The sequence below is a fragment of the Sminthopsis crassicaudata genome, chromosome 4 (genome assembly GCF_048593235.1).
Source record: "Sminthopsis crassicaudata isolate SCR6 chromosome 4, ASM4859323v1, whole genome shotgun sequence".
Classification (NCBI taxonomy): Eukaryota; Metazoa; Chordata; class Mammalia; order Dasyuromorphia; family Dasyuridae; genus Sminthopsis; species Sminthopsis crassicaudata.
Window position 1 is genome coordinate 99,365,454 of NC_133620.1, and position 15,421 is coordinate 99,380,874.

General features: G+C 43.7%; 1 protein-coding gene and 1 long non-coding RNA gene across 14 annotated transcripts in view; one reads left to right on the top strand and one right to left on the bottom strand.

Moving 5' to 3' along the window:
* Positions 1–15,421, top strand: part of ATP2B4 (ATPase plasma membrane Ca2+ transporting 4) — a 101,072-nt gene that overhangs the window by 35,905 nt on the left and 49,746 nt on the right. For 8 of the 13 annotated variants that reach the window (XM_074308885.1, XM_074308882.1, XM_074308872.1 and 5 more), the window contains one exon: positions 14,219–14,782. In XM_074308885.1, the coding sequence (XP_074164986.1) occupies positions 14,572–14,782 (211 nt within the window). In that variant the 5' untranslated portion in view covers positions 14,219–14,571. Of the gene's footprint in view, positions 1–6,128; positions 6,230–9,620; positions 9,698–12,900; positions 13,450–14,218; positions 14,783–15,421 lie in introns of those variants that run through there. The other 5 variants (XM_074308876.1, XM_074308883.1, XM_074308877.1 and 2 more) reach the window with 5 other exon arrangements.
* Positions 8,171–13,049, bottom strand: LOC141565603 (uncharacterized). Its single transcript, XR_012489065.1, has 4 exons — positions 12,916–13,049; positions 12,620–12,757; positions 9,334–10,174; positions 8,171–9,206 (listed from the first exon to the last, which is right to left on the bottom strand). It is a non-coding gene; the product is annotated as an uncharacterized LOC141565603 (long non-coding RNA).

The following is a 15,421-nucleotide window of genomic DNA, read 5'->3' on the forward strand; positions in this document are numbered from 1 at the left end:
TTTAAAAAAAAAAAAGTTTTTACATTTTTTTTTAGTTTTAGCTTTTCCCCCCTTAATTTCCTTTTTAATGATTTCTCAGAAACAGAAATTAGAGGTGGAAGTTTTCAACTGTTACTTTCTTTCTGCCTTTGTTCCCAACCACCCCACTCCCGCTTTCCCTTGGCGTGTTTGTCCTTCCTATTCTAGAGATATTTTTTAAAGACTCATGCTGGAAATCCATGGATCTGGGATGATTAACTGCAGGAACAAGGGAGGAGAATTCCACAGCCTTAGACGGCAAAGTTTCCATGGCCTCATTGCCCTGAGACTTCCCCCCTCCTAGAGGAGACTCCTCTGTTCTTGGGCTTCTTTTCATGTTTAGCTGGAGGGGAGCGGAGGAGAGGGGAGGGGAGGGGGGGAGGAGAAGGAAGAGGAGGAAGGGGAGGAGGAGGAGGTGGTAGAAGAGGGAGGAAAAAGCAGGAGAGGGGAGGAGGAGTGAAGAATCTGCACCATATGGAGTTCTGGTAAGGGAAGGCTAAGCTTCCTTGATGCCCAAGGGCACTGTGGCAGCAGTTCCAATATATAGGACTGAGACATCGGACAGATGAACACGCTTTCCTTTTGTTGAAGCAGAGAGCAGCATGTTAATGAAACAAACTGATGTTTACATTAAGGGGAAGTTCTTTAAGGTTCACCTGCCCAAACTGTTTCATCCCCAGTCCAAATCAAACATTAAAGCCTTCTGGGATGTTGGGTTCAAATTGTGCTAGGAATGCCTTTCCCTAATTCAATAATCAGTCTGTTGAGAAATGTCCTTCCTATCCTTTCTTCCACACATATCAAGATGCTGATGCCCCTTCTTCCCTCCCACACATGATGATATTGGGGTTGCTAATGCCCCCTCCTCCAGGCAGCCTGGTGGGGTGGTAGATAGAAAAGGACTGGAGTCAGGAAGACCAGAGTTCAAATCTGATCTCACACATTAGCTGAATGACCCCATCACTTCAAGTCATTAACTCTGTTTGCCTCTGGTTCTTCATCTATCAAATGAGTTGGAAAAGAAAAAGGCAAAACCACTTCAGTATCTTTGTCAAGAAAACCCCAAATGGGATCATGAAGAGTCAGATATGACTAGAAATGACTGGAGCTGCTGTAAGATCAGGAAAAGATTGGGAAAATCAGGAAACTAGATTTCTATAATATGCAAGTTCTCCATCCTATCATTCTCAGAGTCTAATCTTTTCAGGAATATCAAAATGACTGAGATAGGATGTTGTTGGATCCCTGATCCAGTTTGGCATTAAGCAGTTTGAGTTTTTCATCTGCCTTTGAAGGCTTAGCCAGTGCTGCCTGCTAGCCTTCTGTATTCACAATTGTGCTAGCATGAGAATGACAAACTCCTTCCATTTCTGACAAAAGTTTGGCTTGAGTTTTTATTTTTGTTCCTTTAAACCAGAATAATATCCCATTGACTCAGGAACATAGGGCTGGATTACATGCTGCTATAGATTGATGAGCTTAGAGCCTCTGATACATTCTTGGCACATCCAGGGTAGCAATGGAATAGGGTCCATAGTCACATAGTCAGATTCCCTCTGATACACCCAGAGTGACTCATGGATGCTGCCACCTGGGCTGGAGCTGTTTCTAATCTTGACATATACCCCACCATACCTTTTGGCTTTGGGGACACCCCCTGAGAGGATACTCTGACGTGTGGATTGATGACACATGGGAAGTACTTGTGGAACTGTGCCTGAAGCAGGGATTAGAGGAAAAATGGATTTTAAGCTGCAAGGAATCTTAAAAAGTCAACTCATCCAACTCCGTTTTACAAATGACATTGAAACAATGATCTCCCCAAGGTTAGAGAGGTAGGAAGTATATAAGCCAGGATCTGAATCCAAGGCCTCTGACTCAGTATTCTACTTCATGTTGTTTCTCCTAATTATGCTACCTACCCCGGGAAAGATTGTCAAAGATTTGGTCACTAATACATTTAATGTTTATTAACCACCTCTAGTGTGCAAAGCTTCATTGCAAGCATCGTGACATGACTGGAGAACTCGACCTCATGAATTCAGTTCAGTCAACTTTTATTAAGTACCTACTATATGTCAGGTACTTTGCTTAAGTGCTAGGACTTTAAAAAGGGACAAATTACAGTCTCTACCTTATCTAATAGAGGAGACTACAAGCAAAGAAATATTAAGCTTATTCTGTTGTGTTTAAACAACTCTTCTTAACCCCATTTGAATTTTCTTGGCAAAGCTACTGGAGTAGTTTGCCGATTCCTTTTCCAGCTCATTTTACAGATAAGGAATCTGAGGTAAACAGAATGAAGTGACTTGTCCAGGATCATACAGCTAGTGTCTGAGACTGAATTTGAACTCAGGAAGATGAGTCTACTTCCACAGCCAGTATTCTATTCACTGTGCTGCCTAGCTGCAAGCTCAGTCTCGTGGGGAGTAAAATGCCAAAGTATTTTTGAGTTGTGCAACAAAGTGTGTGGGACCAGAGTTGGAAGATTATTGGATCAGGAAGCCTTCATAGAACAAGTGCAAGTTAAGGTGGACCTGAAAGGACAGCTAAGGTTCACCCTGGCCTGAAAGGCTTAAACATAAAGTCAGGTTTGTTGATGCTAGGAGTTATTCCTAAGATTTCTGATGTTCATCATTTTTCTTTTTAAATAAAACTATCCTCCCTTTGTCTTCTCTACTACTAAATTTATTTTAATACACATTACTTTATAAATCACGTTGAGAGAAAAAAATCAGAGCAAAAGGGAAAAATCATGGGAGAGAAAAAAAGCAGAAAAAAGTGAACATAGCATGAATTGGTTTCTATTCAGTTTCCTTAGTTCTTTTTCTGGAAGATGGCATTTTCTGTCCAAAGTCTATTGGGATTGTTTTGGACCTCTCCTCGTCTTCTCACTTTCCTCCAAATTTCCTTCTCTGCTCTACGTAAGTGAAAAGTGTGTGGGCGTCTAGGGTCAGTAAATCTTCCCTGAGAGTAGGTGGGCTCTAGCAATAAATGGTTGTTCCTCTACCATCAATCTGAAGCCATTTTTTTCTACTCTAAACAAATACCCTGAACTATTCTGCTGACTGGGCAGGAGAGCGTGAAGAGAGAATGGAATAAACTAAGAAGAAAAATCTTTGGGAATTGACAAATAGGAGAAAATTTTAAAGACTGGATGCTCGCCAAGGAAATGGAGAATGCCTGAGCATGGATCATTTGTCAAGAATTCATGTATCCTGCAGAGGGGTTAACTAGATCTTGAGTCCTCTTTTTTCCCTCTGGAAATGTCATTCCTCTCCACACTTTAACAATATCTTTATTTCCAAATATATTCTTCCTCCTCCCTTATCCCAAGATCTATACTTTTGAAAAAAACAAGTTCAGAAGAATCAAATTCAAATGACTTACTCTTCTATTTTTTCTCATTTAAAAAAATTAATGCCTTCTGTATTTTATGTCACAGTTAGATATTACCGCCTTCCCTTGCCACAAAGAAAACCTGTTAAGCAAAACTATGCAGGAGAAGCATTTGGTGTCACATTCAACTTTCTGCACTTAGAATCCTTCATCTCCCTCCCAAGAAAAGGAAAATGTTTTACTGACTTCTGCATTGGCTTTTATAAAGTCTGGTGAACATTATCTTTCCATTGCCAATGGAAGCAAGCTAGAATATAACAATGGGATTGTCATTTAGGCAGAGAAAGGATGCGTACATCTGCATGCATGCTACTGAGAGATGTCATGATGTACTTCACAACTCTGCTAGCTCAAAGAGGGATTCTCAACATAGGCAAGGCTATCCCAAGTCTTAGTCGCTTCCATGCTTTCCCATTGTCTGTCTCCACAATGGGTACTACGTCAAGTACCAGGACACTGAGCTCTTATGAATAGTTGTTCCTTTTGGCAGTGGTTTTAAGGTGGGAGTGCATAGAGATGCTTCCCCACTGAGTCCAGGGAGGAGGAAGAGAGGAAAGGAGAAAATAAATGTACCCTCTTGAGTTGGAAGAGATAAATGATTTTTTAAAATCCATTCTGAAGTCCAGAGTCTTCCACCTTGGTTTGCTACTTTCAGACTCTGGAGACATAAACCATGGATGATTAGTAGCATGATACTCTCAATACCTTTGGACCTACTGTCATCTTATCAGGGATATATGTGACCATCCTTGCCCTAAGGAGCCATATGATCCTGGTGATGTTACAAAGTCTTGGAGGCTTAGCTTTCCATCTTCCTTTGATCCTTCAGGTACTTTTGAAATTGATTTCTTTCTGAGGATCTGATCTCTTCCACCAAGTCTTCATCAAGTAACTTGAACAATTGATTGTGGAGGCTCTATTTACTTCTTCCCCATGCACAGAGGATATAGGCTTGGATCCTAACTTCCATCCTGGTGATCCCTTAGATTTCTTAGCCATTCTGAGTCTCAGCTATTTTATCTGCAAAATAAAAACTTAAGAAATATTTTAAGGTTTGCAAAGCACTTCTTGTTGTTCATCCATGACTGATTCTCCATGACCCCATTTTAGGGAAAGAATGCTGGACTTGGAAGACTCATCCCAAGTTCAAAACTTTCCCTAGACACTTACTAGACACTTACTTCCTGGGTAAATCACTTAAACCATTAAGCCTCACCCTTCTCATCTGTAAAATGTGCTGGAGAAGGAAATGGCAAATCACTCCGATATCCCTTCCAAAAAAAACCCAAATGGGGTCACAACTGAAACAACCAAACAACAATGGCATAGATACCAGAGAACCCTTACTCATCCCACTGATTGGTAGAGGCATCTGGGGAATAATTAGTGGTAAATGAGGAAGAAGCCAGAGCTTCTTGTGTGCTGTTCTCTAGCCATCACTATCCCAATTTTCAGTTCAGTCTAGGGGATAGTGGTAGCATTTTATTCTATTAATGAGAATGTGGCCAGATTAAAGGAAGTTGAGATAATGTTCCTGGTACCAGAATGAAGCTCTTCAGTATTCTAGCTGACTGGTTTCAGAAGTTTGGAGAACAAAGTTTGGGAAACAATGGCTCTAGGTGCCTAGGTTAAATTGGCATTTGGGCCAACCACTACTCTAGCTTGCAAGTGATACCAGAAAGCTACTTACCTCATTTTCTTTAGTCAGTGACTGGCCATTGTAATCCCTTATTAGTCTCAGATTGCTCAATTGTCAATATAAACACCAGGAGGGTGTTTCTAAAAAGTTGCTAACTCTATGACTTACCCAGGGTTTGACTTTTCCATTGGGTCTCAAAGCTCATACATTAAGATAGGACCATCTCCCACATCCACAATTCCCTGAGCAATGAGACTTCACTGGCGTGAAAAAGGGAGGCATTTAATAAATATTTGAATATTCCACTTCTGGCATTGCCACAGGCTGGTGCCCGTGATCCTGCCAACAACAGAGGAACTAATCTGTGTTTGGGTGGAAAGTGTTGGATAGATTGTCATGTCTTTGGTAACATCTGGAATTTTTACTTTCTCTATGGTGGAGGAGAAGGCATGGGGAATGGGGTTGATTATTGCCTGCTTTTGAAGGATAATTTTGATCCAAAGAGACAGTCACTTGAATTAGTGAAGAAGGTGATTTCGACTATTTGGCTCCTTCCTTCATGTAGTAATAATGGTGAGGCAGAATTTGGATTGTTCTTTAAGCTGTTTTGAATTTAGTGAATGGGTGAAGGGAAAGAGAAGCATTGTTCCTTGTCTCAGATCTCTGACTTTGTCTATATTGCTGACTCTTTTCCTTCTCCAGCTTAAATTATGCTCTTTGATCACTGGCTTATTCTCCTAATTCCTGAGAAGACTGTTTTTTTAAAAGAACCATTAGAAGATGGGGCTGGGTAAAGGGAAACTTTGAAAATAATACAAACAGGCCACTTTTCTGTTAACAGGCACATAAATAGCATCAGTATAGCCAGGCTGTACACTCTCTTTGCCATAGCAACCTCAAGAGTGTGTTTATAACAGCCTGTCACCCATACTGGAAAAACAGCAGCTGCTTCTCCTGCTGTATCACACTGGTGCTGGCTGGGCCGTTCCAGGGCCCACTATGATTGCTCCCAGGGAGGTGATGCAGTCACAGTGAGCCCAGCCCTTTTGCTGGGACTGTTACTTAGCAAGGGTGGGGTTTTGGTGGGCTGGGAAAGGAAAAAGGAGCCTGGGCCCCAGATGTGAACAGAAATTGTGGCATCTCAGAAGCCAGATGTGATCAGAAAAGTATTCTGTAATTTTTTTTTGTATCTGGTCTGTATGTCTCTTGTATCTTTCTTCTGAAATCTCCTGAGAAGAAAGGGAATGGGGCTGGGGGAAAACAGTTTCTGCTAACTGGGGACTAAGATGCCCTGGCATCTTAACCTGATGAAGTAGCTGTTGTTTACTTTTGGGGACTCAGCTTTGTCCTCTGTGATGGCCTGTTATGTTTTAAGTCTTTCCAGAACTGTTTACTTAAAGCCTGGAGAGAGGGGTTTCAGTAAGGAGAGAGGTAATTCAATCCAAAAAGCTGACCTTCTCCTCCTTTAATAGTGAGATTGAAGGTGGTGGAAGGAAATTGCCCCTTTCCCAGAGGTAGAGTTGTAACTACTGGTGTGGAGGATCTCAAAGAACTGTTATGGAACAGAGAACTGTGGAGAACACTGGGAAAGTGGATATACAAAAAGATTCAGGGTGATACTACGTGGGGGAGCAGATGTTCTCACTCAGCCTGCTAGCACATGACTAGGAGGCCTCCTGCCTTTCTCCCATTTGCCTAGGATATCCAAGAACGAGTCTGGGAACAGGAAAAATCTGGAGACTCATAAGATCATGGATGTAGAGCTTTAAGGATCCTCAGAATCTCTCTGTTCCAACCCCGTCATTGGACATTTTCCAGGGATCTGAGGCACTCCTGAGAGGTCGTGAGATTAATGCAAAGCTATACAAGTAGTAAGAGCTATTATGAGGATGCAGGCCTTTTTATCTTCAAATCCAACCTTTCCCTCCCCCCCCCCATTATACAATAATGCATCTGAAGGAGAGACAGTCTGGGGCTGGGGTGAGCTAGAGATTGATTTAACAAAATGCTCTCATTTGTTCCAGATGGCCAGCCAGTGTTTTTGGCTGTGGGGGCCATTTTTTTTCTTTTACCTTGGAGAGTCCTATGAATCAAGCCACCAACCATTTCTTTAAACGATGGCCGTGGGGGGTGAATTCATTCAGTTAAACCAACAATCAATGAACTTTTATCAAGGCCAGTTGTGTGCTAAGTACCCAATGTGGTGCTGGGGATAAAAAGATAAGAAAAAGCTCTTGCCTTTTTGAAGCACAGATCCTCGCCTAGGAGCTCGTTGTAGCAATCATGACTACAAGCAACCCAGGAAGTCTAGAACCCCAATCCCTCCCTTTGTTCCCTAGCATGGCATATCTCTGCTGAAATTCGCTTCAAAAAATCTTTTGGAACCCATCTGCCTGCTAAAAATCCCCTTTGTTCCCTGGTAGCCCAAACTGCAAGAACCACAATGGCCCCAAGAAAGACAGTTTCTATAAAGATGTAGAGAAGGAGCACTTAATGTCTTGTTGGAGGCCTCTGCTCTGCACTAAGTCTGGAAAGGTTGGGTTATCCTTTGGAGAAACATAGGGGTTTGGTAAGGCGGGAGCAGTGGGTGGGCTCCAATGCCACCCTGATGTTGCAGGTTACCCAGGGCACCAGAAGGGTCTCCCCTGCATCCCCAATCTCCTTATCTCCTAATATCTTCTAGAATTTTAGAGGGAATGGCTTCTCTGCCAGGATGAGATAGATTGGGTAGGCTGTAGGTAGTCTGGAAGAAGAGAACAGATTGAGAAGTGTATTCAGGACCTCTGGGGGAGGGATACCCAGCCATGTTCTTTTTTCATCACCTTGGTATTAGTAGGAAGACTTGGATGATGAGTTCTGGAGGTGTGGCCTGAGGGAAAAAATGGATTGAATTTAGAGGACCTGGGTTGAAATCTTGGGCCTGTTGCTTCCTTCCAATGTGACCTTTGGAAAATCACTTTTTTAGAGCCCCAGGTCTCAGTTTTCCTCCTTCCATCTACACCTACACACACACACACACACACACACACACACACACACACACACACACACACACATATACATACACACCTATATCTGGATAGGTAGATAGAAGAGGAGATCACTGGACTGGTGCATGAGATTATAACCTATTATCACATTTGAAAGATCTAGATAAATAAGAAAAATACCACAACCTTGGGGAAAAGTAGATGTTTCAAAAGAAAAAAAAGAAGAAGAATACATGGTTTGTGAAACTATAGGCAAGTTAGCTTGACTTAAGATTCCTGGAAAAAAAAACTTCAGTGAATTATTAAAGAGATGGTTGGCAAGCATTTAGAAAGGAAGTCATAATGACAAAAAGATGGTCCTTGATTTCAAGAAGCTCCCAGTCTTCCAGGAAAGACAACATACAGACAACCATCTACAAACAAGCTCTCTACAAGATAAATGGAAAAAATCAACAGAGGGAAGGTACTAGAATTAAGGGGGACTAGGAGAGGTTTCTATAGAAAATGGAGTTTTAGCTGAAATTTGAAAGAAGTTCAGGAATCCAAGAGGCAGAAATGAAGCAGGAGAGCATTACAGACATTGGGGTGAGTGAATGAAAAGAATCAGAAAATGTCGTGTCTGCTTTGTTGCTGTTCACAAGACTACAGGGTACAATGGAAGGGGCCGTAGGAAATGCTCTGTATGATGTAAAAAAAAGACTAGAAAGGTTGGCACTTGGGGGAGGGGCACGTTGTGAAGGGTTTGAATAGTAAATGGAGGATTTTATAGTTGATCCTGCAGGTGATAGGGAGTCATCAGAGTTTATTGACAGGGGACAGGGGATATTGGTTGGATTTGCACTTTAAGTTTACTTTGACCAACCCAGAGGCTTTTGAAATAGTCCAGTCATGAGGTGACTTACACTAGGGTGGTGACCATGTCAGAGGACAGAAGGAGGCGACATATTCTAGAGATGCTATGAAGGTGAAATCAATGGGCCTTGTCAATAGATTGAATGGGGGAAAGAGGAGTCAGAATGTGAAAAGGTGAGGGTGATACCCAGCTTTCGAGCCTGGGTCATTGGGACAATGGGGCCTCCTCAACAATAATAGGGAGTAAGGGGGATTGGAAGGTTTGGGAAATTCAATTTTGGACATAATTTAAAATGTCTATGGGACATCTACTTTGAGATGACCAATGGAGATGTGAGACTGGAAATCAGCAGATGGGTTAGAACTGGATGGTAGATTTAAGAATCCTCCTTATAGAGCTGGTCATTGGGTCCATGGGCTGGGAACATCTGGGACTTGGCACATATTCTTCAGAACGAGGGGAAAAACTATCACTACTGAGTCTGGGAAGAACCAATTGTCCAGTCAGTTTTAACAACCTCTTTGTGGCTGAGCTCTTTACTTTCATTTTTAAGTGTGATACCTGCCCACAAAATGACCCCATGGCCTTCCCATTCACCTCCATGATTTGAAAGTGGCCTTGAAGAGTCCCGGGCTGCTTTGTACAAGCAGTCATAGGATTTTAGATCAGGAAGAGCCTACCCTCACTTTCCTCTCTCCTCTTCCCCCAACCTACCTTTCAGGAGAAATTTTACAAATTAAAGGAAAATGAACCCAGGAGATGAAGTGACAGAAATTATCTCTCCAGGATCACATACAGGTAGGAAAGTAGCAGAGCCAGGATTTGAATCCTCCAACACCAAAGCCAAGCAGGCATAGGAACAGAAGAAATAACCCTTTCAGAGCTAAGTGATAAATCTGAAAAATTAAAAAGGATCAGGGTGTGAAAGGGGTTTACCTGACTCGACGTTATAAGCTTTGTGTCCTCAGGAAAGTCTTATTTTTAGAAGTGTAAGAATATCTAGAAAAATGAACCTCCAAGTAACAGCTTAGGAGACACCAACGTGGTAGAGATGGTCTAGGTTGTAGCTTCCCAGGCTACCTCGTTGAACATCAAGGGAAAGAGACCTTGTTCTCCATTTCCATGGGGTCTTCCAGTCTGACATTAGTGATGAGTGGCCCATTTGAGAATGAGTGAAACTAAAACATCCAAGTAAGTCACTCCTAGCCATTCTGTATAGGTTGTGAGGAAGCACCAGGTGCCTTCTGGTATAGGGAGAAGCTACATTTTCTGGAACTGCAGAAAGAGCAAGGAGAAATGTGAATGTAACTACCATCTTTAGAATACTTTAGGGGAACTGTGTGTGTGCCCTTGAAGATCTCCACTAAACTGTTTTTCATTGGGCCTTCCTTCCCAGCCAGCTATAGAAACTTGATCCCTATGGCCTCTTCTTTTCTCCCCTTCCTTCTCCCTGCCCAAACCAGCTGTTACAGTATTTATGGATTACCATGAGTGATCACACTGTCAAGAGGGCAGAAGTACATCATAGGCACAAATGAGACAGAGGAATAGGGATGAGGGCAGTCCTGAAGAATACAGATGTCTGGCTTGGACTTAAAGTTACCCTTCCTGCCTTTTCTTCCATCCTTCTTAGTGCTCGGCATGAAAGAGATGCTGACATCTCTGTATCCAATGACCGAGAGTTTTTCAGGGATATGTCCAACTTGCCTCTAAAGAGGTCCAGGTTGAATGATGAGGGCAATGAGGAGGAAAGCCTACAGTTCCTATTGTCCTCTCCTCTACCAAACCCTCCAAAGCCTGCTGCTGGGAGGCCAGAAATTGCTATTTATTATTCCAGGCAGGTTTGTCTGCAGTACTGCGTCAGCCAGGAGTCCTAGCTCCCTGGGTCCTATTGCTCCCTTCCCTACATCCCTCAAATTCCAGCTCTGATCTTAACCAAATTCAATAAACTTCTGGTAGGAAAACTGGGGTGTATGTGTGGGGAAGGAGAATGCCATCAAAAAATGAGAACTTTCCTTCATTCCAAGTGGATTTGGAATGTTAGAGAAAGAAAAGGGAAGAGGGTCAGGGGAGGAAAACAGGCCTGTGCATTAAACTGAATGATTATCTTTGTTTTTTTCTAGTCTGGGAGAATCCTTTCAATGAGGAAAAAAGGTGATAGCCCCTAAAATAATGGAGGGATTCAGCTGATCCAGACCAAGATTCTAAACTACTGCTTAATGCTTTGTTTCCTTCAAATAGCAGTGGGGTCAAGTAGTAAGAACATTGGAACTGGACTGCTGAGAGCAGAATTCAAATCCTAACTTTTTTACTTATGAGACAACTTACTCTGTTGTTCTCCAATTTCCTCATCTGTACATTTTATTTAGCTTCTATGAAACTCGGTGGTCTCCGGTTGCCCCTTATTTCTGACATAAGGTAATAGGCCCAACAGTGGAAATTTGAGGAAGCAGAGTGTTAGCCTAGAGAGCACAGCCCTTCTGACTTCCTCTTTGCCCCTGGGTAAACTGCTTAACCTGAGGGAGACCCACTTTCCTATGTAAAATGAAGAGCTTTCTCTAAATGGTCTCTGAAGGCCTTTCTAATTTTAGATGATCCTAGGTTGTCACCAGAAGTATGGAGTGTTGTGTGTGTGAATGTGTCTCTGTGTTTGTTTTTGTATCCATAGCACTTAGCTCACTGTTTTGTTTTTAAATTTTATTTGCTCAAAATTGATTGAATTGAGCATCTTTGCTAAAAGAGAAAGGATGCTTCCTATTCCCAGGAAGAGTGCATTTTTAAAAGGGATTCCTAGATTCAATCTCTCAGATCTTTAGTATCTTTTCTATAAGCTAGGGATAATAGTATCTTCCCTTCTCCATAGGATTGTTGTATGTGAGCATAGATCCCTCCAGCATTTATTAAGCCAAGGTCCCCAAGTCCTTGCAAGGTTCAAAAACCCATAGTAGGAAAGGCACTGCAGGGTAGTCAGAACAACTAGATTGGAGAGGCTTCAATCCTAGATTAGACATTTGGTTAGCACATGGGTTACCCCTCAGAACCTCAGTTTTCCTATCTGTAAATTGGGGATAAAACACAACTTACATCTATAGGATTGATGCAAAGAAAGCTTAAAGCTACCCTATCAAATGTGACTTTGTTACCTTTGCTGAAGAAAATGATCCGGACTCCTTTGCATATACCCTAATTGTACAGATTTGGAGAATTCCAGAAAAGAAAACAAGTTGGCTAGGAGAGGAGGAGAAAAAAAAAAACCTTCTACCCCAATAGTCTTCTGTAGATCAAATTCCCACAAAAGATGAAGGGAGGTTGGGTTGCCTGCCTACCCCCAGTGGGGAGGAACTGAGCTGACTGAAAATAGTGAAGATTCTTTGTCCCCTAAGATTCTCAGAAGGCTAATTAGGGACTCTGCCATCTTGATTTCAGTTAGCTTTCAGTTCCTGTGACTCTTATTCTGAAGGTGTAATTTCCTCATTAGAGAATGGAATAAGCAAGACTTCCTTCCCCAGTATCTTAACTCTAATCAGCAGGAATCACTTAATTGGGGCAGGGATCTTCTTCTGCCAGAGACAAACAGCTTCATTCACTTTTTTTTTTTTTTGTTAGGGAAGGGGGGGAAAGGGGGGAGGGGGGTGTCACACAGCTAGGAAATGTTAAGTGTCTGAGGTCCAGATTTGAACTCAGGTCCTCCTGACTTCAGAGCTGGTGCTCTTCATTCACCTTTAAATGATTGATGTGTGGCAACATCTCCAGCAGAAAAACACGCCCACCTTCAAGAGGGAGGCTGAAAAGGGGTGCCTTCCACCCCCCAGCCAACTTGTAGTTTGTGTTGTGGGAGGTCTGTTCCTCTGACTCTCTCTAGGAAGAAAATTATCTCTTATTATAATAGTTTATATTTATATAGGCCTCTCTGATTTACAGAGAGTACTTTCTTAACAACCTTAAAAAGTAGGAAGGGTACATATTAATCTCCTTTTGCAGAGCAATTAACGTGGTCCAGAGAATAAATGATTTACCTTCAAACAGGAGATGAGTAGATGACAGCTAGAGCTCCTATCCAAAGGCTCCTGATTCCCAGTGCCCTCCGGTCCAGACATACCCAGTCATTTCCTATGGTTCAGTTATTGAGCTGACTTGTTGAGAACTCCCAGATGTGCTCATTCCAAAGCAGTTGAGACACTCATCCTCCACCGCCTCCTGTCCCCTGCTTGGCCCTTTGCACTTACATATCTACATGGATAAACATTTTATCCCTATTACCCCAGAGTATCTCTCCCTCTCTCTATGACTTATAAAGATCTAAATTCACTGAGTCTCTCCTTTTTGGAGGAAGAGAATCTTGGAGAGTCTTCCATCCTTCTTAAAAAAAGACCCTGTATCTTTAACTGCCAGAACCTTCAACCCACCAGCCAAGTGAAGGGAACTGAGACGAGATTCCAGACTCCAGGGCTTAGCTCCTGAGAAATCACAGCTGGGGCGAGGATTTGGGCATCGGCTGCTAGGCTCTCTCGCACCTGTTGTGGGGGGTAAAGGGTGACTGAAGCACACAGGTGAGTTTCCTAATCTAGGACTTCCCGGGACCTGGATACCTTTACTGAGCCCCTCCAGCCTCTGGCTCCTCCAATAGGATCTTTTGTTGCGTTGCCACCCCAACAGGCAGGGAACATTCTGAGTCTTTGAAAAAAGATCTCTCTGCTCTAGTGGGGGTGATTGGTTGGTACTTTTTTTGTTTTCAAGACAAAGAAATTAAGAGTTTCTTTAGTTCTTTTCCTTTTTTTCCCTTTCCTTTTGCTTTCAGAGAAAGATAGGACTGTGTATGTATACTTCTCTAAGCCCTTTCATGCCCATATGTGGAGAGCCATAGAAGAAGCTTCCAACCTAGCCCTTCTCATCTCTCAGCAATCAGAGAAAGGGGTTGTGGGAATGCCCAGGGAACATTAGTGATAAGGGAGAGTGGGAAAGGAAGGAAGGGCCGGATCATTCCCCATCTTTTCCCCCAGTGTCTGAGAGCCACCAGGATCTGACCTTGGGGAAATCTGAGTTGAAATCTGGCCTTGAACCAGGGCAAGCCACTGAAAGCTCTCTGTGCCTCAGTTTCCTCAATTGTAAAATTGAAGAAATGGACCTCCCAGGTGGTGCTGCGGCCCAAGTGGGAGGGTATTTGTTGGGTGGCCAATTTTCAGACACCGATTCAGACACTAAGTGGTGTCTGGTGCATTTTCCCCCAGGATGCAGGGTAGCTGGAGGGAATAGAAGCCCCTTCTAGGCCTGGCCTGGCACAGAACCCCTACCCTGACTGCTGTTTCTCTGTCTCTGCAGGTGCCTCCAGTCTCCAGGGAGCCTTCATCCTTACCTCCATCTTGACCTCCTTCCCAAAATTTCCCCTACCCCCTCCAAACTGTTCTCCGCTGTTGCCAAGGATGCCCCCCTGGTAACATGTCCATCCTGTTTGCCCCTGGCTCCCAGGAAGTCGAGTCAGCTGGCCCCAGGGACTAGGGATGCGAATCGCTGGACACCAGTCGTGAGCACTCTCTCCCTTCCCTTTTCCCCCGCGTGTCAGGTCCCCTCCCTCCCTGCCTCTCCTCCCCACCCCAGCTAGAAAGGGGCCAGGCCAGGCCGTCCACAGGAGAGAGACCTCGCAGGCCTGAGCCAGGCCTGAGCCCAGCCTCGCCATGGCCGGCATCCTGTCTGGCAAACGCGCGAAGAAGAAGACCGTGCAGACCTCAAACACTACCGAGGACACGGAGAAGTACTTTGGATGCACCGTAGGGGAGATGCGGAAGTTTATGGAGTGTCGCTCCCACGAGGCCGTGGTTCACCTCCGACAACACTTCCGAAGTGTGATCCACCTCTGCAAGCTGCTGAAGACCTCTCCTGTGGAAGGTGAGCAGCGCCCCCGCCCCCGGCCAGCCCCTTCCCCAACTCGTGGGAGATGGCATTTGTAAAGTGCTCGGCACAGGGCCTGGCACACTGGAGGTGCTCTCCAAAGGGGGGCTCTTCCTGTTGCAGTCAAGCACTGGACACAGCTCCTGGCACATAGGGACCAATCTCTGAATGTTAGCTATTATTACTAAGCACCTAGTAAAGCTCCTGGGAGAGAGGGAGCACTCTCTGAATGTTAGCTATTATTACTAAGCACCTAGTAAAGCTCCTGGGAGAGAGGGAGCACTCTCTGAATGTTAGCTATTATTACTAAGCACTTAATAAAGCTCCTGGGAGAGAGGGAGCACTCTCTGAATGTTAGCTATTATTACTAAGCACTTAATAAAGCTCCTGGGAGAGAGGGAGCACTCTCTGAATGTTAGCTATTATTACTAAGCACCTGGCAAAGCTCCTGGGAGAGAGGGAGCACTCTCTGAATGTTAGCTATTATTACTAAGCACCTGGCAAAGCTCCTGGGAGAGAGGGAGCACTCTCTGAATGTTAGTTATTATTACTAAGCACCTGGCAAAGCTCCTGGGAGAGAGGGAGCACTCTCTGAATGTTAGCTATTATTACTAAGCACCTAGTAAAGCTCCTGGG